This window comes from Leptosomus discolor, chromosome 1, assembly GCF_034619465.1.
Source record: "Leptosomus discolor isolate bLepDis1 chromosome 1, bLepDis1.hap2, whole genome shotgun sequence".
Taxonomy (NCBI): Eukaryota; Metazoa; Chordata; class Aves; order Leptosomiformes; family Leptosomidae; genus Leptosomus; species Leptosomus discolor.
In genome coordinates, this window is record NC_141391.1 from 218,197,483 (window position 1) to 218,220,911 (window position 23,429).

General features: G+C 69.0%; 1 protein-coding gene across 1 annotated transcript in view; it reads right to left on the minus strand.

The window, feature by feature from the left end:
• The window catches only part of SND1 (staphylococcal nuclease and tudor domain containing 1), a 101,018-nt gene that overhangs the window by 8,857 nt on the left and 68,732 nt on the right, over window positions 1-23,429 (minus strand). The window contains exons 13-15 of the mRNA XM_086462552.1: window positions 18,208-18,318; window positions 13,720-13,792; window positions 7,044-7,185 (exon numbers count right to left, since the gene is read on the minus strand). Of these exons, the coding sequence (XP_086318678.1) occupies window positions 7,044-7,185; window positions 13,720-13,792; window positions 18,208-18,318 (326 nt within the window). The remainder of the gene's footprint in view (window positions 1-7,043; window positions 7,186-13,719; window positions 13,793-18,207; window positions 18,319-23,429) is intronic.

A 23,429-nucleotide genomic window follows, 5' to 3' on the forward strand; every position in this document is an offset into this window, starting at 1 on the left:
GGACCGGGGGGCACGCCAGCCTGGGGGGAGCTGCTGCTCCGCTGCGCCCCGGCACGGCAGGGCTGCGGTTTTCGGGGTCACCGTGTCGCCAGCACTGCACGTCTGCAGCCGTTGGGGTCACCGCACCCCAACACCGCCCACCTGCAGCCGTTGGGGTCCCCGTGCCTTGGCACCCTGCACCTGCAGTGGTTGGGGTCACCGCACCCCAACACCGCCCACCTGCAGCCGTTGGGGTCACCACACCCCAACACCGCCCACCTGCAGCCTTTGGGGGTCCCCGCATCCCAACCCCACACCCCCGCATCCCCCGCCGAGCCCCTGCCCCGTGGCCAAGCAGCGGCGCCCCAAGACCCCAGCGCACCCCCAACGTCCCCGGGATGTGCCCCCACGGCGGGAAGGGGCTCCCGACGGTGCCACCCCGCTGGCTCCTGCCGCGGGACCAGCCAGGCTGCTGCGACACCGTCCCCGCCGCGCTCACCCCTCCACGGGCCGCGGCGGGCACAACCTCGGGGGGCCGCAGCCGTGCCCTGCAACCCGGGCAGAAACCCCATTTTCACCTTCTTTTTCCGCCCAAAAGCAGATAAATGCCCCAATTTGGCACCCCGGGGCTCTCCGTCTCCCCTCTCCGCGGGCTGCCGGGCACGGGCAGCCCCTTCCCACGACGGCGGCCGGTTTCACCCCCCTCCCCGAGGCTTGGCAGCCCCCCTACGCCGATACACATCCCCCTCCTCGCAGAACAGACGCCGCGATCTCCAGCCCAACCTCACGAGGTTGAGGGGCACCCAACCCCCGGGGCCACGCAGCACCCCGCACCCCACCAGCGCCGGGGGCGCAGCGCGGCCCCCCTCGCCCCTCGGGGCACGTTCTCCCCCCCGCGCCGCTGCCGGCCCCCGCGCCGAGAAGGCGTCAGGCTGCAGAGTCTCGCCGGGGAAAGAGGAACCCGGGATTAAATTAGCGCCTCTCTATTTGCACATATTTATAGCGCTCCAACGTATATATTTTAGCTGGAAAGACGGGATGAGGCTCCCTTGGGAGCATCCCTGAAGTCACATTTACAAGGGACCTGTCTTCCCTTCGTGATGCTCATTTGCATTTGAGATATAGATATAAATATAAAAAAACCCCCGCAAGGTAGGCATTGATAAAATGCAGGTATTTATCACATTCCCGGCCCTGAGCGCCGGCACCGCGCCGAGCGGGTGGACGAGGGGCTGGGGAGCACCGGCGGAGCACCGCGCCGGCCGCTGCGGCGCTGCTCCGCTCGGGAGCACCGAGAGCTGCTCCTGGGATCGGCTGGAAACCATCCCCCTCCCCCCAAAAAAAAGTAGGAAAAAGGGAAGAGCGGGGGTGAGCACCCAGGCCCTGAAGCCCCCGCCGGGCTCGCTGCCACCAGCCCCCGCCGCCCCGCAGCTCGCCGCGCCGCGGCCCCGCCGCGGTGGTTTATATGACGCAATTAATTCATTAATCAATCAAGTGAGGAGCAAGCGCCCCGCGGGGGGCAGCATAGGGGGACCCCCCCCCCCCCCCGGCAGGTCCCCCAGAGAAGGGGGCCCATGGGAGCGCGGGAGGATGCCCACCGCGGGGGTGAAGCGCACTGGTGAGGGTCCCAAACTGGGATCCTCCCAAACTGGGATCCTCCCTCCACGCTGGGACCCCCTGCTCCATCGGGGGCCTGCAGCAGCGCTCGCAGTGGGCGCCCTGGGGTGGGCACCAAGCTGGAGGGGGGGGGGGGTGTGGCTGAAGGTGGGGTGGGGGCCCTCAGCCCCCCCCGCAGGACATGGGTGTTGTGTCGGAGCTAATGCTGGATGGGGAGTTGGGGGGAGCCAAGAGGCCACCCCAAAAGGCAGTCGCTGGGAGCGAGTGGAGGCTGGGGGGAGGGCTGGAGGCTTGGGGGATGCTCCGGCAGCCCTGTGGGGGACAGGGACACTGGGGTGTCATGGAGCAGGACCACGAAGCAGGGATCCCCAGGGAGCAGGGACCTCCATGGAGCAGGAGCATGGAGCAGGAGCATGGAGCAGGGACCCCCATGGAGTAGGACCCCCCTAGAGCAGGACCATGGAGAAGGGATCCCCAAGGAGCAGAACCACGGAGCAGGGACCCCCATGGAGCAGGGATCCCCAAGGAGCGGGGATCTCCACGGAGCAGGGCCATGGAGCAGGACCACAGAGCAGGGACCCCAATGGAGCAGGACCCCCACAGACCAGGACCATGGAGCAGGGCCATGGAGCAGCGAGTCCCACAGAGCAGGGACCTCCTTGAAGCAGGACCCCAACGGAGCAGGACCACAGAGCAGGGACCCCCATGGAGCAGGACCATGGTCCAGGGATCCCCAAGGAGCAGGACCATGGAGCAGGGCCACAGAGCAGGGACCCCCACGGAGCAGGGCCACAGAGCAGGACCCCAATAAAGCAGTCCCATGGAGCAGAGACCCCCACGGAACAGGACCAGGGAGCAGGGACCCCCACGGAGCAGGACCACGGAGCAGGGACCCCCATGGAGCAGGGACCCCCACGGAGCAGGACCAGGACCCCCACAGAGTGGGGCTCAGCCAGACGCAGACTCCACCATCGCGGGGCTGGGGACCCCCTGGGCTACCAACACTTGGAGGTTGGGGACCACCCATCTCCTTGGAGCAGGACCCCCCTCTTCTCCCCTCTCCTCTCGCCCTCCTGGCGCAGCCAGCAGCTCACCACGGCGACCCCCACCCCCCCCAAACTGCGGGCTGGGAAGCCCGGGAGCCCCCCCGGCACCCGACCTCTCGTTAGCGGTTTCACTGAGTAATTAATCAGGGGCTCGTCACCGGCGGAGCTGCTTCAATACCCAAATCTGCCTCCAAGCTCCATCTCCCAGCGCCGCGAGCTGGCAGAGGTGCCAACCCCCCACGTCCCACTCCCCGGCGGCTCCCGCCGGCACGGTGGTGGGCCTGGCACGGCGGTTGGTGCCGGCAGCTCCCCCGCAGCTTTCCGGAGAGCCACGGGAGCAGCTTGGGATTGCGGGCGGGATCCCGAAATCGCACCGGGCCGGCGCGCCATGGCGGCGATGGGCACGGCGGTGGCGGGCCCGGTGTGCCAGGGCAGGAGGGTGGGAAGTCACCCCAGTCGCCGGCACGATCCACGCTCCAAGGAACAGGTGAGAGGGCAAGGGGAGCGGCGGCAGGCAGGGCGACAACATCGGGTGCCGCATTGCCGGGGAGTTCCGCGCCATTCCCACCCCATCCCTCTCCTCGCCGGCTCCCACCGTGCCGCCGCCGCGTTCCCACTCCGGCAGCGCCCTGCCTGCACACCCTGCCTGCACAGCGGACCCCAGGAGGGGCTCAGGGTCCCCCCGACCCCCCCAGGGGTCGCACCCGCAGGATGCCGGGCTCTGGCTTCAAGGTTTGCCGCCGGCCGGAGCAACCGGGCCGAGGAGGGGACGCGGGGCTGAGGCACGGAGCTCGCCGGCGCCGGTTCCCGGCGCTGCCATCGGGAGGAATCCAGCCGAACGCCAGGAACACCGGCACTGGCAGAGGTGCGGGGTCTGCAGTGGGGGAAGACAGAAGGGGCGCGTCATCTTCCACGCTAATGAGCACGTTACCTGCCTTTTGGAGCCTGCAATTAACGTGCCCAGCTTGATTAGAGAGCCTGGGCGGGGGAAGGTCTCCTCGGGAGCAGAGCTGCGGGAGAGGAGGAGCCGCGGCTCCCCCAGCGCCAAGGGGGCCGGGGACGCAGAGGGACGGTTTGCTCCAGCGCCCCAGAAGCGGCTCCAGCAACACCATGAGCCCGGCTCAGCACGCTGAGGCTCTGGGATGGGCAAATCAGGATGGTCCTGTGCAACGCAGGACGGTCCCGTGCAACGCAGAAGGATTCTGTGCAATGCAGGGTGCTCCTGTGCAACACGGGATGGCCCTGTGCAATGCAGGATGACTTGATGCAACGCAGGGTGCTCCTGTGCAATATGGGATGGTCCTGTGCAATGCAGGATGCTCCTGTGCAACACAGGATGACCCTGTGCAATGCAGGATGCTCCTGTGCAATGCAGGATGACTTGATGCAACGCAGGGTGCTCCTGCACAACATGGGATGCTCCTGTGCAATGCACAACGATCCTGCGCAACACAGGATGACCCTGTGGCAATGCAGCATGCTCCTGTGCAACACGGGGTGCTCCTGTGCAATGCAGGAGGATTCTGTGCAATGCAGGATGGCTTGATGCAATGCAGGGTGCTCCTGTGCAATGCAGGGTGCTCCTGTGCAACACAGGCTGACCCTGTGCAACGCAGGATGACTTGATGCAATGCAGGGTGCTCCTGTGCAATGCAGGATGCTCCCGTGGGACGCAGGACACCCCAGGAGACGCAGAGCCTGCCGCGAAGGGCTGCAGCTGCATTTCTTGGTGGTGGCTGCCCACGGGCACGCCGGTCCCACGGCACTAGACCCCCCCCAAACCTTGGCTCCGGAGCACGGCCCAAGCTTCGTTCACCCGCTCGATATTTCCAACCCTCTGCCCGCAGCGGCCCCCCCGATTGCTCCAGGGACCCCCAACAGCTCCGGGCCCCCCCCCCCCCGCCCGAGACCGCCTGGGCTGGGGGGTTTAGTCACCCCTTTGGGAACTTTTTGGGAGCAAAAGCAGCCCCTGGGCGCGGGCGACAGCCGGGCGGTCTCCACAGCAACGGGGACTCAATCGGACCGGCAGCCAGCGCGCTCCCCCCGGAGCCATCCATCTCCAGGCTGCCCCGGCGTCCTCCCCGTTAATTTAAAAATTACCCGACTAAGCGGAAAGGCCGAGCCAGAGCCTCCCCCGCTCGCCGCGAGCGGCCGGGAACCACCGGCACCACCGGCAGGGACGGCTGGACGTAACCCCGGACCCCCGGGGGTGGGAGGGCAGGATCCCCGCTCACCCCACCGCGGGAGGGGATCCATCGCTGCCGACCCCACGGAGGTCCTGCGGGACCCGGGGTGCACGTCCCCGCACCGGCATCCCGGCGGTGAGGGCGAGGACGGGCCGCGGCCACCGGCACCGGGAACGGCGACGGCTCCTTCCCCGCTCCCACAAAACGGCCACGGCACCACCCCCGGGGGAGCGAAGCGAATCCCACCCGGCACCGGGAGGGGAAGAGCATCCCAGAGCGTGCCGGTGGGACCCGGGGGTGACGCCGGATCCGCCGGGACGGCGCTCTGCCAGCAGCTCCCCTCGCCGGGAGCGCTCGGAGGAGCCGGCGGGGTTCTCACGTACACGGAACGCGGCCGAACCCTGCGGCAGCCTCTTCAGCTCACCCAGAAATATTTAAATAGATCTAAATTCCTCCTCCCGAGCACGTGGGAGTTTTATCGCTTCTTAAAATTTTAATGTCTCCGTCGCAGGCAAGGGGGAGTCTCGTTTCCCCGTCTTTTGCAGCTGACTTTAAGAATGGTTAATTATAAATAAGACTGTGGGACTATTTATACGCACAAGCACGCGGAGAAGGACAGGTTTAGGACACGCTTCCCACACGGCAGCAGCCAGCCCGCAGCCGGGCTGGGGATGCTGGTGCTCCGGCCGCCACGGGGACGGGCTGTCCCCAGGCGAGAGCATCCCCCCGAGGGGGTTTGCTCACCGGAGGGTGATGGTGACCATCAGCAGTGGCGGGGGTCCCTGTCCCCGAGCGGTCCGCCAGCACCCGTGGCTCAGACAGACGGGGGGACAGGCAGGGATCCGCGCCTTTGGGTGCGACGGCAAAGGGCTCCGGGGGGCGAGGGGCCGGGGTTTGCTCCCCGGGGCGAGCGGGTGAAGGAGAGGGGGACCACGGCATCACTCCCGGCCACGCCGGCACAGCGGTTTGACCTGCGTCACCGGGACCAGGCACGGGCCTTCCCCGCTCCCCAAAGCCCTCGGCGCTCCCCAGCCGGGGTGCCGGTGGCCTTGGGGGACGGCGAAGGGCAGGTCCCGTGCCGCACGCTGGAACTCTGGGGTCAAAGGGGTGGGTAAAGCCTTCCCGACCCCACCCTGGCTCCCCCCCCCGGATAAATATTCCTTCGGTGGGAGCGGCGAGAGTTGCTGCTTACGGAAACCTCGGTGGTTTTATCCCCCTATAAGATCTATTTATATGCTTATTGAATTTTTCATAACCAAGTTGTGAACGATCGGCGTTCAGGGTCATCCTTCATACACGGTTATCGCCATAGAAACGGGAGCGAGCGACGAGCCGCCCCACATCCTCTCCCATCGAGGGACCCGGCTCTGCGAGCCGCCCTCCTCACCGGCAACGGGCTTCCCCGGCTCGCTGCCCTGCCACGACACCCCGGCACAGGCCACCGTCTGCCCGTCCCGCTGCCGGCCGAGAAGGCGGCACCTCCAACCACCCGGCGCTCCCTCGGCTGACACCCGCGCCACCAGCAGCGTGGGTTTAGTGGGGGAATCCGCCAGGGGTTGTTTTTTTGTAGGACCTACCAAAACTACCTGCGCTGTGCGCCCTCCTCCCGCCGCGTGGCCAAGCCCCTGGGGTGACGCAGCCCGAGCGCCCGCGGGCACCTCCACCGGCCCAGCCGCCCGGCCCCGCAGCCCCGTCACCTCCTCGCCCCGTCTCTCCTGGGGTTCGCCGCCTGCTCCCCAGTTTTGGGGGAGGAGAGAGTCCTTCCTGGGGCTCCCCCCCGCCATCGCTGCACCTCGGAGCAGCCCCCCCCCTGCCCCATCCTGCGGGCACAAGGGAGGAGGAGGAGGAGGGAAGAGGGGGGCGAGCAGCCACGCCACAGGGCACCCCAACGCCACCCCACGGGGGGGCTCTGCAGAGCAAACCCCGCAGTGCAGGGGGGGGCAGCTGGGAGGCGCAGAGCCCCACTGGGGCACAGGGCAGGAGCAGCCCCCCCAGCCCCCCCAGCAGCCCCCAAACCCTCTGGTCCTCCCCAATTAGCGCTCCCCAACCTCATTAACCCCCTTCAAGCTCGACGGCGTTACCTTCCCCCGCAGCCCCGTTGGGGTGAGGGAGGACCGTGCACCCAAGCGGGGCGACGAAAACCCCCCTCCCCCCCCCCCCAGTCTGCCTCAAGCCCGGCAGCGGGGCCCGATCCTGCACGCGGCGGGGGGCTCACCTGCGAGGAGGAAGGTGATGAGGCAGGTTTCCTTTGGCATGAAGAGCTTCAGCCGGGAGCCGCTGAAGACGTACTCCACCACGGCCTCGGAGCGGCCGGCGCGCTGCAGGAAGGGCAGGAACTGCTTCGCCTTCTGGGTGTCCTGGGCAGGGGGGGAAACAGCGGGGAGGCGGGGGGTCAGGGCGGGGGTGGTACGGCGTGCCAGGGGGGCACCGACCGCCCCCCTTGATGGGGCGGGGGGCCGCTGGCACCCCGACGCCCCGTGGCGTGGGGATAACGGGCGCCGCTTGCCACGGGCTCGGTGCCGGTGGATGCAGGGATCCGACTTCTCCCGGTTCAGGATGGACCGTGCACCCCGTGTCGGCACCCACGGCCCCGGGGAGGGGGCTCTGCCTGGGTGCAGGCAGGGGCGGGCAGGCCAGATCCTTCCCCACCTCTTCCCTCCCTAACGGAGCATCCCGAGACCCCCCTTTCCCGGGATAACCCCGCTTTCCCGGGATAACCCGCCTTTCCCGGGATAACCCAGCTCCGCGCATCACTCGCCCCCTTCCCAGCAGCAAGCCCCTGCGTACGAAGCCAGGCACGTTCGTTAATGAAAACCTAACAAGCTGCCGAGCAGCTCAGGAGGCCGGGGCTGGCGGGGTGCGGGGGTCCCCCGGTGTGTGCACCCCCAGCCAGCCGCACCGCGGGCGCCGCCGTCCCTGCGAGGGGCCGGGGCAGCACCCACGGAGCGGCAGACCCGACGCCCAGCACCGTCCCGCTGCCACCGCCGGCTGAACGGGCCAAAACCCCTCCGCACGGTGCAACCGCAGCCGGGGAACCGCAGGCCGCGGCGGCCACCAGCCCACCGGCGCCTCGGCCGGCACCTCGGCGCGCCGCCACGGGGGCGAGAGGTTGCGACCCCCCCGGTTTATCTCCCCAAGGAAGAAGGAAACCGAAGCAGCTCCCGAAAGGAAAGGCAGCCGGGGGGCTTTGCATCTCGCCCCGGCCTTGATCTAGAAAAAGGAGCTGCAGGGGAGAGCAGGGGGCGCGCCATGGCCAAAACCGGGCACCTCTCTCTCGGTGGGATCTGGCACCGGCTCTGCCGGGCAGGGATGGAGGCAGGAGCCGCTCCGCGGCCGGAGCGGGGCTCACCAACTTTCATCGAGCTCAACGCAACGCGCCGGCGATGGCAGCGGGGAGGGCAGGGGCAGGCAGGCGAGCGGAGGCGGCTGCACTTCTCTGGAGCGGAGGCTGGGAGCCAGGGTGGGAGCGGGGAAGGCGCCGGCATCCGCTGGCAGAGGAGCCGGTGCCGCTCCCAGAGCCGGCTGTGAGGTGGCAGCGGCGGAAGAGGCACATCCCCGTGCCCCGCCGGGGATGGCGGAGCCGCGGCACGCCGACACCGCCAGCTGAAGGAGCGGGAGCCGCGTGGCTCCGCCAGCAGCTCCGGCGGGGATCGGCGAGAGCGAGGGGGCCGGTGGGTCCTCCCCGTTTTCACGCCGCGCGACCCGAAGCCGCCGGCGCCGGTGGCCGGGGTGGAGCCGCTCCAGGCATCGAGCAGGCGCAGACCTCGGCGCTCCCCGCGCGCCGGAGCTGCCACCCTCCTCCAGGTTTGGCACGGGCAAGGACACCGTCCTGTGCCACGCCGGCGCCTTCGCCCCTTTCTCGAGCACCCGGGGTGCCCGCCCGGCTCCAGCCCCGGGCACCCACCCCGTCCACCCATGTCCCAGGCAAACCCGACCCCCTCCCAGCACAAGCCTCCCCCCCACCCCCAAAACCCTGCCGCACCGCTCCCCGCCGCGCCGGGTGCCGGATCGCTCGCCGCCACGTGCTCTCGGTGCACGCAACACGCCCGGGGAGGGTTTTTTTGGAGCAGATGTGCAGCCAAGAAGTTAATACGACACATGTAAGCGCGATCTGCACGCCAAGGCAAACCGCACTCCCCGACGTTAACCACTCGGGTCTAACATATGCAAATCTAAAATGGGAGCTGCTAATGAAGGCCGCTAATTAGCGGTAATCGCTATCCAGTCACGATTTGATTAGCTTAGGGGGAAAAAAAACCAAGGCCTGCGAGAAGGAGCCCACCGTGGGGTGGGTTTCCCTGCACGGTCCCAAAAGGGGGTGATCGGGGTGGGGGGGAACCCCCCACCTCGCCGGCTGGGTGGCGGAGGCAGCGAGGAAGAGCTCGGCGCCGAAGACCATCCCCCCCGTGTCGGCGCCGAAAGGAGGCGGCGGCGCTTGGAACGTGCCGGAGAATGACCTCAAAAATCCGCGGGGATTCGGGGAAGACAAAGCAGCCCTTCCGCGAGCAGGGCAGAGGCGTGCCAGCGCCCATCGGTCCCGGAGAGCGGCGAGTCCTGCGCGGCGAGGCGCGCCGGCGGCCCGGCCCGGGGCGGGGGGGTGGGTTTCCACTGGGCCCCCGACGGCCCTGTTAGGGGTGGTTTGTCTGGGGCTTTGGGCGCTAAGGGGGAGAGGAGCCGCCCCGCTGGGAGGATGCGCTGCCTCGCCCGCCCAAGCGCCCTGGGCGGGGGTGACGCCAGCTCCACCACGCAGGCCGGCACCCCGGTCTCCTGCTCCCACCCCCGCGGGCGCCGGGAAAAGCTGGGCGCGATGCAGGGGCTGGGGGTTCGACCCTCCTCCCAACGGCTGCCCCCCCACCGGGGCTGCCCCGGCGCCCACCGAGGGTGCGCAGTGGCCGCCCCGCGGTGCGGGGCGAGGGGACGGTGCCCGCCAAAAACGGGCCACGGGGGCGGGGAGAGGCCGGGCTCAGACGCCGAGCTGCAGCGTTGACCACCGGGGAAACGGGACCCCAAGCGCATCCTCTGCCCCCACCGTGGCGTCTCCCCTCCTGCCGTCCCCACCGACCGGAGCAGCGGGATGAACGGCAGCGCCGAAGCTCGCCGTGCGCATCCCACGCCTGCCGCCACGGAGCCGGTGCCGTCCCTGTCCCCGTCCCCGCACAGACCCCGCGGAAACTCCTGCATCTCTTCCCGGTGGCGCCGAGCGCCGCACCACGGCCCCACGCCGAGCCGGTTGGGCTCCCCTGGGATGGCACACGCATCGCCGGGACGGCATCGCCCGCCGAGGGGCCTGGGGGGCTGCGGTGCCGGCAGCCGGCGGGACGGGGGAGGAGCAGGGCGAGCAGCCGCCAGCGGAAGGGACGGCTGGGCCAACGCCGGGAGCGATGTCTGGGCAGCGCCGGGGGCAGCTCTGGCTCCGCGGCACGGGTCTGAGCGGCCGTGGCACAGGGGTGCGCGACTGCCCGGCGAGTGGCCTTAGGGACGGGTGGCAGCTGGGGCAGCGAGAAGCCACCGCAGCCAGCCTTTGCCTTCGTGCTGAAGGACACGGGCGGACGTCCTTCGCCGCCGCCGCCGGCTCCAGGGCTCTGCGGCGGGAGGAAGGAGCCGAGCATCCCACGCCGCCATGCCCAGCTCCGGCAGGGCCCTGGGGACAGCCGGACACGGAGGGCACGGAGACGAGGAGCTCCCGGATCCGCTCTCCAGGGCTGGCGAGGCCACGCTCCTCCGCCTCGGCACGGGCCGGCGAGGTCCCAGCCGCCCCGGGAGGGGCCTGCGCCGGGCAAAGAGCCCCCAGCCCGCACCGATCCCGCCGCGGGAGCTGAGCCGGCGGCCCCAGAGGGGGTCACGGCTCTGCGGGGGGTGCGTGCAGGAGCGGGTGCTGGGTTGGGGCGCTCCCAGGCGTGTCCCGTCGAGGGGACGTCATGGGACACGCCTGCACGGGGACGCGGTGACAGAGGATCTGCCGGACACGGCGGGAGCCTACGCCGGCGGCTGGGAGGCACCACCGGATAAATTCAGCCCGGGAAGCGACGCGGGGGATCTCTGCCGCGCTGGCATCTCCCTTTCCCCACCGGCTCCCACCACCCAGCACCAGGCAGGATTCGTCCCCTGCCACCGAGCCGGCAGCTCAGGCTCCTTTCACCATCCCCGGGGAGAAAGAGGCGCTTCCAGGGCACGACCCCCCCACCCCCCCTACTTCATCCATCCGCCTCGGGGGGGGGGGGGGCAAACCCCCCTCCCCCGGCACCCCCATCCTGCACCTTTTCAGGGCTCCCCCCTTCACCGCGGACCGGGGTGTCACACCGCGGCGCTGCCGGCTCTGCTCCCTCCTGCCCAGGTGCTATCACCCCTGTCCCTCTTAATTTTAACACTTCCAGCGTTTAATTAGCTGGGAATTGAAGGAAAATTATGCATCGAGCGAGGAGGGGGGTGGGGATAAAACCATCCGAACTCCATTTTTATGTGAAGCTTCGCCAATTATGCAAAATTATTCCAAGGACTTTGCACAAGGGCAGGAGGCTTTCCGGCGGCAGGGCTGCCTGTGCTCTCGTGCCGGAGCGGACGCCAACGTGGGTTTGCGTGGCCGCTGCGCTTCTCTTTTGGCTTTTTCTCCGTTTTTTTTTGGGTGGGGGGATTTTTTCTCGCTTGCAGCCTCGCGGGTCCATGAGGACAGAATTCCTGCCTGCGGAAGCGGGGAGGACTCGGGGTGCAGGATGCTCCTGGGATGCTCTGGTGTCCCCTGGCCCGGTGGCCACCAGGGCACCAGCCATCAGATGGCTCAAACCATGGGAAAGTGGCATTTCCCGGCAGGAGGAGAGGAGGCTGTGCCAGAGCCGGGAAAAACCGGGCTGAATCCTGTGTTTGAGCTAATTTGCCGACTTTTGCAGAGCCAGCCGGGATGCTGGGGAATGGGGAGGCGAGGTAAGGCAGAGCTGGGGACCGGCAGCTTGCCGGGGTGGGGACGGAGATGACAACGCAGGGACAAGGACATAGCGACGGTGTCACCACGGTGGACAGCACAGGTCGACACCCACGGGCAGGGGGTGCGCCGAAGCCACCCCACGGGGCGCAACGGCACCCGTCAGGGTTGGGGACCGAGGCATGGGTGGCACCGAGGGTCCTGCGCCCGCCCTGTCACCACGACCTGAAAGGTAAACCAGCCCAAAAGTCCGCGTTTTCCCGGCGCCGTCTCCCCACAGGGTGCCACAGCAAGGGCAGCGGGCATCGCTGGGAAAAACCGCGGGAGCGCCGGGCATGGAAGAGCCCGGGGATGTCTCCAGCGCACGAGGGACCCGGAGCAACGCCACACAAGCCAGGCCATTGCTAGCGCCGTGCCAGCGCCGGTGCCCCTTTGCCAGAGTGCCACGGAGCCCGGCGGCGCCGCTGCCTGCTCTCTGCCGGGCACGCCGGCGCGGCGGCTGGGATGGAACGGTCGGTGATCACGCTGTGCCGCGCGCAGCCACCTCTGCCTGGCGGCTCAGCGTCCCGCTGTTGGCGTCACCGGCACCCCAGTAGATCACCGTCCCCCAGCCCTCCCTGGCTCCTGCCTCCCGTCGTGGCACAGCACCGGAGAGGGCTCCAGTTTGGTGCTGGGCAGCCGGGAGGGACAGCAGGGCCCGGGGAACCGCGAGGCGCCCCCCTCCCGTCACCCCGAACCCCCGTGGGAGGCGGGGTGCCGGTGCTCGCCGATGCCGGCGGGCGCCGGGCAGCGGGAGGAGCGCGCCGACGCTAATTCGCCCGGAGTTATTTTGGCGGAGGCAAAGCACCCGCTGTCAGCTCGGCGCGCGCCCGCATCCATCACGCCGCGCAACCGCTGACACGCGGCTGACGAAGGCCCCCGGATCAATCGACAGCGCACTACGAAAGATTAAAAAAGATTAACGAATCTTCATAAAAGCCGTGATGCATCAGCCTAATTTTGCTGGCGGGGGCCCTCCCTCTTCCGTCCGCCTCCAACCCTGATTGCGTTATGGGGGCTCCCCACCGTCCCGGCGGCAGCTCGGCACCGGCGCGGGGACCCTGCCGGGAGCGGGGCCGCGGGGCTCGGAGCAGGGGCGTCCCCGCGTCCCGACGCCACCCGTTTGCCTCGCTCTTTGCAGGCACCAGCGGGTGGTTTTTACAAGCCTCAGGGGCGGCCGAGCCCCGGGGATGCGGCAGCTCTGCCGTGGGGGTGTCCCCAGGAGCGGGTGGTGGCGCGGACAGCACCCTCCCCCCGCACCCCGGCCGGTGGGGACCCCACAAGGGCGAGAAAGGTCCATCTCGTACGGGCAGCGGACAGCGCCCCAGCAACGAACAGCAGGGCAGGAGGCTTGGGCGGGCAGGAATCGGGGGGCCCGGGACGGCGCAGGAATCGGGGGGCCCGGGACAGAGCTCCGTGTCCCCCCCCCGCAAGGACACAAAGGACCTTCTCCAGAGCGAGGCCATCAAACCCGGGGGGGCCGCGGGGGCGCAGCCCCTCTCTGCCGGTTCAGGAACGCAGCCGGCACGACCGCGGGAGCCCTGCGCGGCCAAACCCCGCCGCACCTCGGGGTCCCCTTCGTCGCCGATGCTCGGGGTGACGCCAGCACAAGGCACGCGGTGAGACCTCCCCGCTCTTCCCCCCCCCCCCCCTCCCCAAGAAGAGAAACCCCCAGGACAAATCTCATTTTGGGGTGCGCCGGGGGTGACACCCGGCTTCTGCAGCGGCACCTGGGGGGCTGCCAGCCCCAGCGGAGGAAGGCGGGCTGCCAGAGACCCTCGTGCCAGCCCCAGCCGGGTGTCGCGGCTGCTCCGGCCGCGAGCGGGACCAGGGGCCGGGCGGGAGCACCGGCGCCCGGCACCGACTCCCCGCCTTCACACCGCGCGCCCCGACCCGGCCCAACCCCCGGCCGCTCCCAGCGCCGCCCGGTCCTTACCCCGGAGATGTCGGCCACCCGGTGAATCGGCACCTCCTTCTTGCTGTGCAGCCCTTTGCCGTTCTTGATCGCCCTGCAAAAGAGAGGTGGCACGAGCCGGTCAGCGCCCGCCGCGGCGGCCGGAAGGGCCGGCGTCGCCCCCCGCGCCCACCCGGGGCACAGACCGGCCGCCTCGTCGATCCCCATCGCCGGCCTTGGGCGCCTCACCTGAGCTCGGCGCCCACCTGACCGCAGGGACCCCCCTCGGCCCCGTTCCCAAACGGAACCGCTTTGTTCCCCGCACAAAGGGAGGGAGCGGCGGGAAGGCGAGTGCCCCGGCAAGACGCACAATTAATGCCCGTTTCTGCCAGCCTTGAATCACACGAAGCATTTTAAATGCAAAACACGCGGCGAACGCGCCGATTCTAATGGAAATAAGTTCCTTCCAGGTTAAAATAATCTAGAGGCGACGAGGAGCCTGAGCGAACGGCACCGTGGAAGGCACTTGGCGGCTGAAAAACGAGCGGGCGCCCACCACCTGATGCCGGACCCGGTTCCACGGCACGGGGTGCCGGCTTGGTGTGCCCGACCCGGCTTGGGTGCCGGCTCCTCCTGGGGAGGAGGGCGCAGCACCGCGACGGGAGCAACCTCCGCACCCGGCTGTGGAGGGGCCTAGTGCCCGCGCTCGCCGGCACGGCCCCGGCGTGGTGGTGGTGTTTATCTATCCAATATACAACACCCCCACGGTGCGCCCGCGGCCGAGCGGCACGGGGAGACTCAGGGCGCTGCGCCGGCATCGGGTTTGTCGCCTCGGTGGCTTGGGCGGCCAGGGCAGCCGCACCGGCGAGCCGGCAGCCGCTGGATTCGGTTTTCATGCCGTTCACGGCCGCGCTGGCTTCTCGCCGGGCGCAGGGGGGGAGGCGGAGGCGGCGCTGCCCTCGGCCGAGCTGCCCGCGCGGGGGAAAGGGCAGCGCGCGTTCATCAGAGCTCCTTCCCCTGACAGGTTTGGCCTTTTCCAGCTTCCAAAGGCCAAAGCTGATTTCCCAGGTGTTACCGGCGGCGCCGAGCAGAAGCCAGCGGGGAGCTGCCGCCCTGGCCGCGCCGCGCCGCGGCGGGTGAGCGTGTTTGGCGGCGCCGGGGCAAGCTCCTGCGCCTCCTCGGGGCTTTTTTTGGGTCGGGGCTTTTTTTTTTCGCCCGGCAGCAGCGGGGTGGTGAATCCAGCGGCCCAAGCGGGGCTGGAAACCAGGCCCCTGCCCCGCATCTCCCGGAGGGTGCTGAGCCCGCCGGGTCTGGCTCACCGGCACCCGCAGCCAGGCCGGGTGGAGGCTTCGGCTCATCCCAAAGGATTCCCAGAGCCGGGGATTTCCCCAGCAAAGCCAGCCCTGCATCCCCAAGGATGTCCCTCTGCAACAGGAGGGTGGTCAGCAGGAGTTCAACCTCCTTTCAAGACGCTCCCGGAACTCAGGGGAGAAGCCGCTGCGCCCCACGGCCCCCCAGATCCCCCCCTTCCCCCCGGGCACAGCTCCTCGGGCTCCTGCAGCGGGCCGGGAAGGAAAGCCCCTCGTTTTTCCAGGCAGCCTCATAGCTGCTCCCGGGCAAGAGGCAGGAATTTGGTCAGAGCGGGCCGTGAGGATAATAAAAACACGAGGGGAAACAAAACCCGCAAGCCCTACCGCGGCTTTGTACAGCCGTCAGTTTGCTGAGCTGGATCCTTCGAGGCGCCGCCTGGAAGGAGCTGACCTGTTAAATCAGCAAAAGGATTCCTTCTTGCTCCCTCGCCCTCCTTTGAGACGCCCTTCCCCGCTCAGGGACAAGTGGCTTGGCCAGAAATAGCTTTTTTTTTTATTTTTTCCCCCCAGGAAAACAGCTCTCCCCCCAGGTTAAGAAGAAAGACAACGTTAAACAAGCGCCGTAACGCCCCGGCACGCTGGAAGCCACCGCAGCATCAGCCGGGGATGCTCGTCCTCACGCCACATCCGTGCAGGGACACGGGCGGTGTGAGGGTCCCCCCCCAGGGACGAGTCCCCGCAGCCACCCCCGCCAGCAGCCATCACCCAAACTGCTCCATCGAGGGCACCCGGCCCTGAACCCCCCCCCCCATCTCGCCCCAAATCTCCCGTTCCCCATGGGAGCCTGGTTCTGCCCCCGGCATTGCCGGCGGGAGGGAGGCAGCCAGCCCCGCGCCGGCACAACCACCGAACCGGGGTGTGCCATGGCTAACGGCACCGGCACGACCCCCTCCACCCTGGGCAAGGGCAGCCCCACGCCTGGGTGCCAGCGGGGACGTGGGAGCACCCCGATATTGGGGACATCCGAGCTCAAGCCCCACCGCCACACCCAACCCTGGGTATCCCAGTGCCCGGCTGGAGAGTTGCCCACGCCGGAGCGTTCGGGGATGCCGATTTCACACCAGGCACAGCCGTTTCCTACCAGGCACATCCCCGTGGCTCGCTCGGCCACGCCACGCCGGGTTGTGGCGGGGGTGGGAGGGGGGGGAAAGGGAGGGCGAGAGCCCGTTTATCAACCTTCCCCCTCGCAAGCGAGAAGCGCGCCGGAAAAGCGAGCGCGGTCTGGCGCAGCGGGGCTGGCAGGAACCGCGCCGCAACCCCCTCAAAGCTGCTCTCCCCTGCTGCCGGCACGGCGCCGGCGCCTGCCGCCAACGTCGGTGCCGAGGAGGAGCTGAAATCCCACCGCCCCGCTGGGTCCAGCCGTGCCACCGCCTCCGGTGCAGCCAGAGCCGGGCTGGCACCCCCGGGGGGCACGGCGGCAGGGTGGGGACCACAGGGTGGGTGGCAGCTCGGCCAGAGGGGACACACGGGGTGCGGCCAGCTCCGGGCAAGCAGGAGCTCGGGCCGGGCTCTGCGGGCGGAGGGCTGGGGCAGGGACCCCGGCCCTGGGGAGGGGGCACCGGGCTGCAAGTGGGGTCCAATGATGCCGTCGCCTCCTGCAGGGCGATGGACCGTGCACAGCTGGACCGTGCGCAGCTGGATCACACGTGCCTGGGCCATGCACAGCTGGACCGTGCACAGCTGGACCGTGCATGCCCGGACCGTGCACAGCTGGAATGTGCACGCCTGGATCACGCACGTCTGGACCGTGCACAGCGGGATCACATGTGCCTGGGCCATGTGTGTCTGGACTGTTCACAGCTGGAATGTGCACGCCTGGACCACGCACAGCTGGAATGTGCACGTCTGGACCGTGCACAGCTGGATCACACGTGTCTGGGCCATGCACAGCTGGACCGTGCACAGCTGGACCATGCACGGCTGCAATGTGCACGCCTGGATCACGCACATCTGGACCGTGCACAGAGGGATCACATGTGCCTGGGCCATGCGTGTCTGGGCGATGCACAGCTGGAATGCGCACGCCTGGACAATGCACAGCTGGAATGTGCACACCGGGACGATGCACAGCTGGATCACATGTGCCTGGATCGCACGGGCCTGGGCCACGCGCATCTGGCCCGTGCACAGCTGGATCACGCACGCCTGGCCCGTGCAACCTCGACCGCGCACACCCGGACCACGCGACCTCGACCCTGCACGTCTGGCCCACGCCCAAGACAGCGACGGGGGAAGCGGGGCGCTGCCGGAGGAAGGCCCCGCTTCGCTCTTCCCTCCCACCCCAGCGCCGCCGCCACCAGCGCCGGCCGGCTGCGGGCACCGACACCACGGCCTGCGCGGGGGCAGCCGTGCCGGCGCGGGAGGCGCGGGCAGGCAGCAGAGCCGGCAGCGCTGCCCGCTCGGGCAGAAAACGCCGCCGGCAGAGGAGCGGGCAGGCAGCGCGCCCCTGCCCGCGTCGGCGCTCCCGCCGCCTCCGCCGAGGACGCGGCGCGGGGAAGCCTCCACACGCGCTTCTCCCGCCGCGAGAGCCTCGGCCGCACGGCGAGAGGCCGCAATGGGTCTCCAGTCCTTCGTCACCGACGCCACGGGGTTTAAACGCAGTTACTGCTCCGGCAAGACAGGCCGCGGCAGGGAGGCCGCGGCAGCGGCGTTCTGCCGGGTTCGCCGCCCCGAGGAGCGGAGCGGGGCCCTTGGAACCCCGCCACGGGCCGTGAGGCTCCAGCCGACCTCCCGCTGGCGGTTTTGCCAATGTTACCCACCGTCGGGCGCCTACCGCCAGCGCCAGCACGAGCGCAGAGAACTGGCGAGGCTTCCCACCGACTCACGGCATGCCCGGCCCTCCGCCAGCGCCGGTGCCGAGCCCGTCTGCGGTGGCGGCGTGGAAGAGGTTGGGTGTTGGGGGCCCACCGGGTCCTGCTCAGGGATGATTTTGGCTGCTGGGGGTGGCTGGAGATGTCGCCGAGCCAGGACCGCCTGCGGCGGGGAACGGAGGCTCGCCGCGGCCAGGAGGGAGGCGGGATAGCGAGGCCACCCCCGGCAGCGGGGACGGACGGAGGGACAGGGACACCGGGGCGGTGGGGGACGCGGTGCAGCGCTGCACCTCCCCGCGAGACACCCTGAGTGGCCGCGGGGAACGGTGCCACCCCGGCGCGGCACTCACCGAGCCTCGGCGGCCAAGAGCTCGTCGTAGTGCGAGGATCTTTGGTCGTCGTCCTGCCGGTAGCGGATGACGGTGGCCAGGCCCTTGCTCACCAGCGCTTCGGCGATGTTGCTGCAAGAGGGAAGAGCAGGGAGGGAGGGGTCAGCACCGGCTTGCGGGGGGCCCCATCTGCCCCGGCACCCACCGCAGCCGCACCCCGTGCGTCGCACCGCACCCTGACCCCGGAGGCGGGCGGCAGGGGAGACCCCCCCCCCCATTTCCCGCCGCTGGCCAAGGGAAGGCGCTTGGAGCGACGGCTCACGGTTAACTCCCGGGCACAGGAGCCGGCACCGCCACGGTGGAGGATCACCCCAAAACCCCCCCGCACCACCCCCCAAAACGAGGGAGGTCAGCGCCCCCGGGCCGTGGGAACCCGCTCCTCGGCTGTACCGTCCCGAGCGCTGGTTTGATCCCCGCCGTCCCCTCGCCGGAGAGGGGAGGTCGGCACCGGCCGGGCTCGGGGGGACGGCTGCCAACGGGCGCCGTGTGCCGAGGCGGCGCAGTAAATTGGCTGCCATTGCACTCTGCTGCTTTAAACAAATTCATAAATTCTACTTCGCTGAGCGCATCTGTAATTCTCCTCCAATTACGCAGGCAGGGCACGGAGTGCTAATTCACTGCTGGGGGGGGGGAGCGCATAGACGGGTCTATAGATATGTACAGGGGGGGCCTGACCCGTTCGCCAGCCCCAGGAGCACCCCCTGCCCTGGAGAGGGGGAAGGGCAGAGCCATCACCGGGAGCTGAAAATAGGTCTCGCCTCGGAGAGGGGGGGAAAAAAATTTAAAAAAAAAAAAAAAAATTTTTTTTTTTTTAAAAAAAAAGGATTCGTAAAGGAGGAAATAAGCTGCAGCAGGAGGCAGCTGCAGAGGTAGCGCTCGAAATGCCAAGCAACCAGGAATAAGCACCTACAGCTATTTTGGGCACGAACAGGAGGCTGTGCCGGGAGGAGGTGAGCGCGGGGCTGGTGGCACCCGCGGCGTCCCAGTGCCCCCCCCCCCCCCCCCCCCCGCGGTCCGCCCCAATGTCAGGGTTTGGGGCTGGCTGGGAGGCTCCGTCCCGGGGACCCCGGCGCCTCGGGGCACAGCCTGATGGCAAGAGGTGACCCCGTTAGGGATGAGCCGTGGGGACGCCGGCCCTGCTCCCCCTGTGACACTACGGGGTGACTCAAGCAGCCCCCCCAAAGAGGGGCAAATCTGCAAGAGGTGCCCGGGGGGCTCCTGCCCACCGAACGACGGGTGCTGGTAGATGTGACCTCCCCAGCAGCTCGCTGCCAGCCTGGCACCCCCGTGCCGAGAGGAGCAGCCGGGGTCGCTGCCGGAGGGAGCCCCCCCAGGACGGAGTTTGCAGCCCACCCCCCTCCAGCCGCCCCACGGCCCCGAGCATCGCTCGGCGCACGACACCCATCACCCCGGGGACTTTCTTCCCCAACGTACACCGGGGCGGGGAGGACACCGGAACGATCCTGAAGCCAGAGACGCCGGCGACGGTGGGCGCGCCGCCGAGAGCTGCCCACCCGGCCCTTGCCGCGGCAGGGTGCCGCGTCCCGAAACGCCACCTCCGTCCCACCCGCCCCCGTGCCGGGGAGCTGCCGCTGCCCCCCAGGTCCCGGCATACCCGCAGCACGTCGCCAGCGTGACCCACCACGGGGCCAAGCCCAGGGGGCCGCCCCACCCAAGCAGGAGCAGACAGCCTGGGGACACCCCTTCGTGCCCCCATGTCCCCAGGGAGCGGGCAGCTCTCCGGCCCTGACGGGATTTCCACGCTCATGCAAAGCCCGGCTGGCTCGGAGCGGGGGGGTCCCGTCAGCTTCCCCCCACCCCAGCCTGCAGCCGCCAGAGGAGGAGGCACCCAGCACCCTGCGCCCCCTCCCCACCCATCGCTCTGGAGGGAAGAGAGCGAGGAGGGGGACCCGGGCAGCGCGAAGGAGATTAAAACCCGCCACGGGAAGCATCAGGCCGCAAGCGCGCGAGCAGGCGCTCCGTCTGCTCGCTCAACGGCCCATTTTATTCTGCCCCCAGCACTCGCGGAGCGTTGTAATCTTGTTGCCACCTCTGGTTGATGGCTTCATTTATTCGGCAATATCACGGTTATGGCTTTTGAGGAGACAAGCGGAATTGCCAGCGCTCGCTCCCGGCCGCGCCGCCGGGTCCTAAAGGAGCCGACGCTCCCCACCACCCCTCCCCGCCAGCTTTTGTGGTCCCCAATGGGGTCTGCAAGAGGGGACGGAGGCTCCCACAGCAACCACGGATTCGGACCCGAGCATCAGCCGCGGTGCCGGGGACACACACACACACACACCGCGGTGCCAGCGTAACCTCCCCCATGGGCTGCGCCCCCAGTATGGACCCACCCAGCCTCCGCTCCCCGCTCTGCCCCAGCCCGGCTCCAATGAAGGTTTCAGAGACGACAGAGAGCAAACAGGAGGTGCCGGGTGGCCGCAGGGCTTGTGGGGGCACCGCACTGCCCGGCTGCCTCAGTTTCCCCACCCCCAGCAGCCGCGCTGGGCCCCTGTGTTCCTCCAGCAGCGGGCACCGGCCGCTCCCCCCCAGCAAATGCTTCTGCCCCCGCTGCGGAGCCCCGCGCCATCTGGGAAGGCGAATCAGCCAAGCGAGGGGCTAGCTAACCCCCCGGCACCCCTGCCTGCGCCGGCGCTGGGTGCCCAGGCCCCCTCTTTCCCCCGGGCAGCGGGTCCTGCAGCCCAGGCCCAGCTCTCGCCCGGGTTCGGGCTCCTCCAGCGCAAGGAAAAGCCACCTCCACGCCAGGAACGCCAAAGCCGGAGCGAGGACGGCACAGCGCGGGGCTTGCGGCGGGTCCCGAGCGGGCACAGCCGCAGCCGGCTGGGCTGGAACCCCGTCAGGGCACGGGGGATGCCGGGGAGACCCCCGGGACCTGCCTCCACCCCAAATGGCTCTGGCAGGGTCGGCGTGCCCGGGAGCTCTGCCCTGTGGGGCGACGGGGAGGAGAGAAGCCGCTCGGAGCCCCGCCGTGGGGCGAGGGCACCCTCCCTGCACCCTGCGCCGTGCGGCGGAGTGCGTGTGCGCCCGAGAGACAGGAGGGCGGGGGAGGACCTGGCCCCCGAGGGCCATCAGCCCCCTCCCCAATACACCCCTGCCCAGCCCAGAGGCCTGTGTCCTGCTCCCCATCCCAGTCACATCCCACTCCCCAACCCAGTCACATCCCGCTCCCTATCCCAGTCTTGTCCTGCTCCCCATCCCAGCCACATCCTTCTCCCCATCCCAGCTGCATCCCTCTCCCCATCCCAGCCACATCCCGCTCCCTATCCCAGTCGTGTCCTGCTCCCCATCTCAGTTGCATCCCACTCCCTATCCCAGCTGCATCCTTCTCCCCATCCCAGCCACATCCCTCTCCCCATCCCAGCCACATCCCTCTCCTCATGCCAGTCACATCCCACTCCCCATCCCAGCTGCATCTCTCTCCCCATCCCATCCCAGCCACATCCCCCTCCCCATCCCACTCCAGCCACATCCCACTCCCCATCCCAGTCGTGCCCCACTCCCCATCCCAGCCACATCCCACTCCCCATCCCAGTCGTGTCTCACTCCCCATCCCAGCCACATCCCTCTCCCCATCCCAGCCACAACCCGCTCCCCATCCCACCCACGTCCCTCTCCCCATCCCACCCGCCCATGCCCACCCCTGCCCCATCCCCCAGCACTTTAATCCCCGCCGCTCCGCGCGGATAAGCAGCTATTCCTGGCCCCAGACTCCAGAAGTATCCAATATGCATGAAATCAAAGTTTTCATCATTTCCACCGGTCAGAGGGCAGCGAGCATTAAATCCCAGAATACCGGGATTAATGGAGGGATCATTAAAAAATCTAATGTTAAACCACCTCTGCCACCAGAGCGCCGGGTGAGCCCGCCACAGATCACAGCCCGGTCAGAAGGCAACAAATCCCAATTCCGGAGCGGGCCAGCCGAGCCTCCGAAGAGGGAGAGCCGCGCACGCCTCTCTCGCACCGGGCTCTGCCCCTTCATCCACCCCTCACCCTCCTCGCCAGGGCGTACGGGGACGCCGCCGGTGGGACTTTGTTTGGGAGGTTTGGCTAAATGAGGCGAAGATTTTCGGCAGCATGATGTAAACCCGTGCCATTTCTAGTCAAACCCACCGTCCCGAAGCGAACGGGCCGGGACAGCCGGGCTGCGGCAGGCACCGATGCCCGCTGCCACCCCGGGGCTCGCCCGCCGCGGAGGTCTCCTGCATCCACCGCATCCCCTCCCTGGCAGCGCCGCAGCCCTTCCCCGGCACGACCCAGCCACCGCAAGGGACCGAAGGCGGGTCGAACCGGCGGCCCTGCGTCTCCCCGAACCCTCGCGGGGTGCTCAGTGAGCCTCTCCTGGCACGGGAAGCGGCTGGCACGGCGCTCGCGGCCCCCCGCCATGCCAAGGCACGCTCCTCGGAGGATGCCAGCTCCTCCCGGGCGCACGCACCGGCAGCTCGGCTCCGCCGCGCGCTGGCAAGGTAAGAGCCGGAGCTTCTCCTCCTCCCCTGGGCTGAACACGCGGTCGGCGCCTGCAGCCCCCGGCTCCCTGCCAGCCGCGCAGCACCAATTCTGCACCAGCGGAACCGCAGGACGATGCTTTGCCGGCGCTGAGCACGCCGTCCTTCAACCCCGTGGCGACACCGGGAGACCCAGCCCCGGCGCTGGTTCACGCCATCTCAGCACCGGTGCCCGCAGGAAACCACTTGGGTCCCAAGGGACCCCCCCCCAGTGGGACCGGGAGTGAACCCCCCCCCCCCGCTGTGCACCGCAGCATCCCACCATCCCCTGCACCGCCGGCAACACCGGGGAGAAACCTCCTCCCCGGCACCGACCGTATTGCACCGAAACCGGGGGGGTCGGGGGTGGCAGCCCGCGGTTGCACCGTTTAAGGGTGCGAGTGGCTTAACTCCAAGTCCCTGAGCTCGCAGCCACCCCGCTCCCTGCCAGCTCCCTGCCAGCACCCTGCCAGCACCCTGCCAGCTCCGGGGCAGGCGCCGAGCTCTGCCAGCCCTCAGCCAGCCACCGGCAGCTCCGCAGAGCTCACGCTCACGGCCGAGCTGCCGGGGCCAAGGCTGGCAGCAGCCATCTCCTCCCCGGAGGAGGGGAGCAGCTTGCAAAGCAGCAGCGGAATCTGGTCCTTTTCCAGCGGCTCGGGCTGCGAAAACCTACACAGCTCC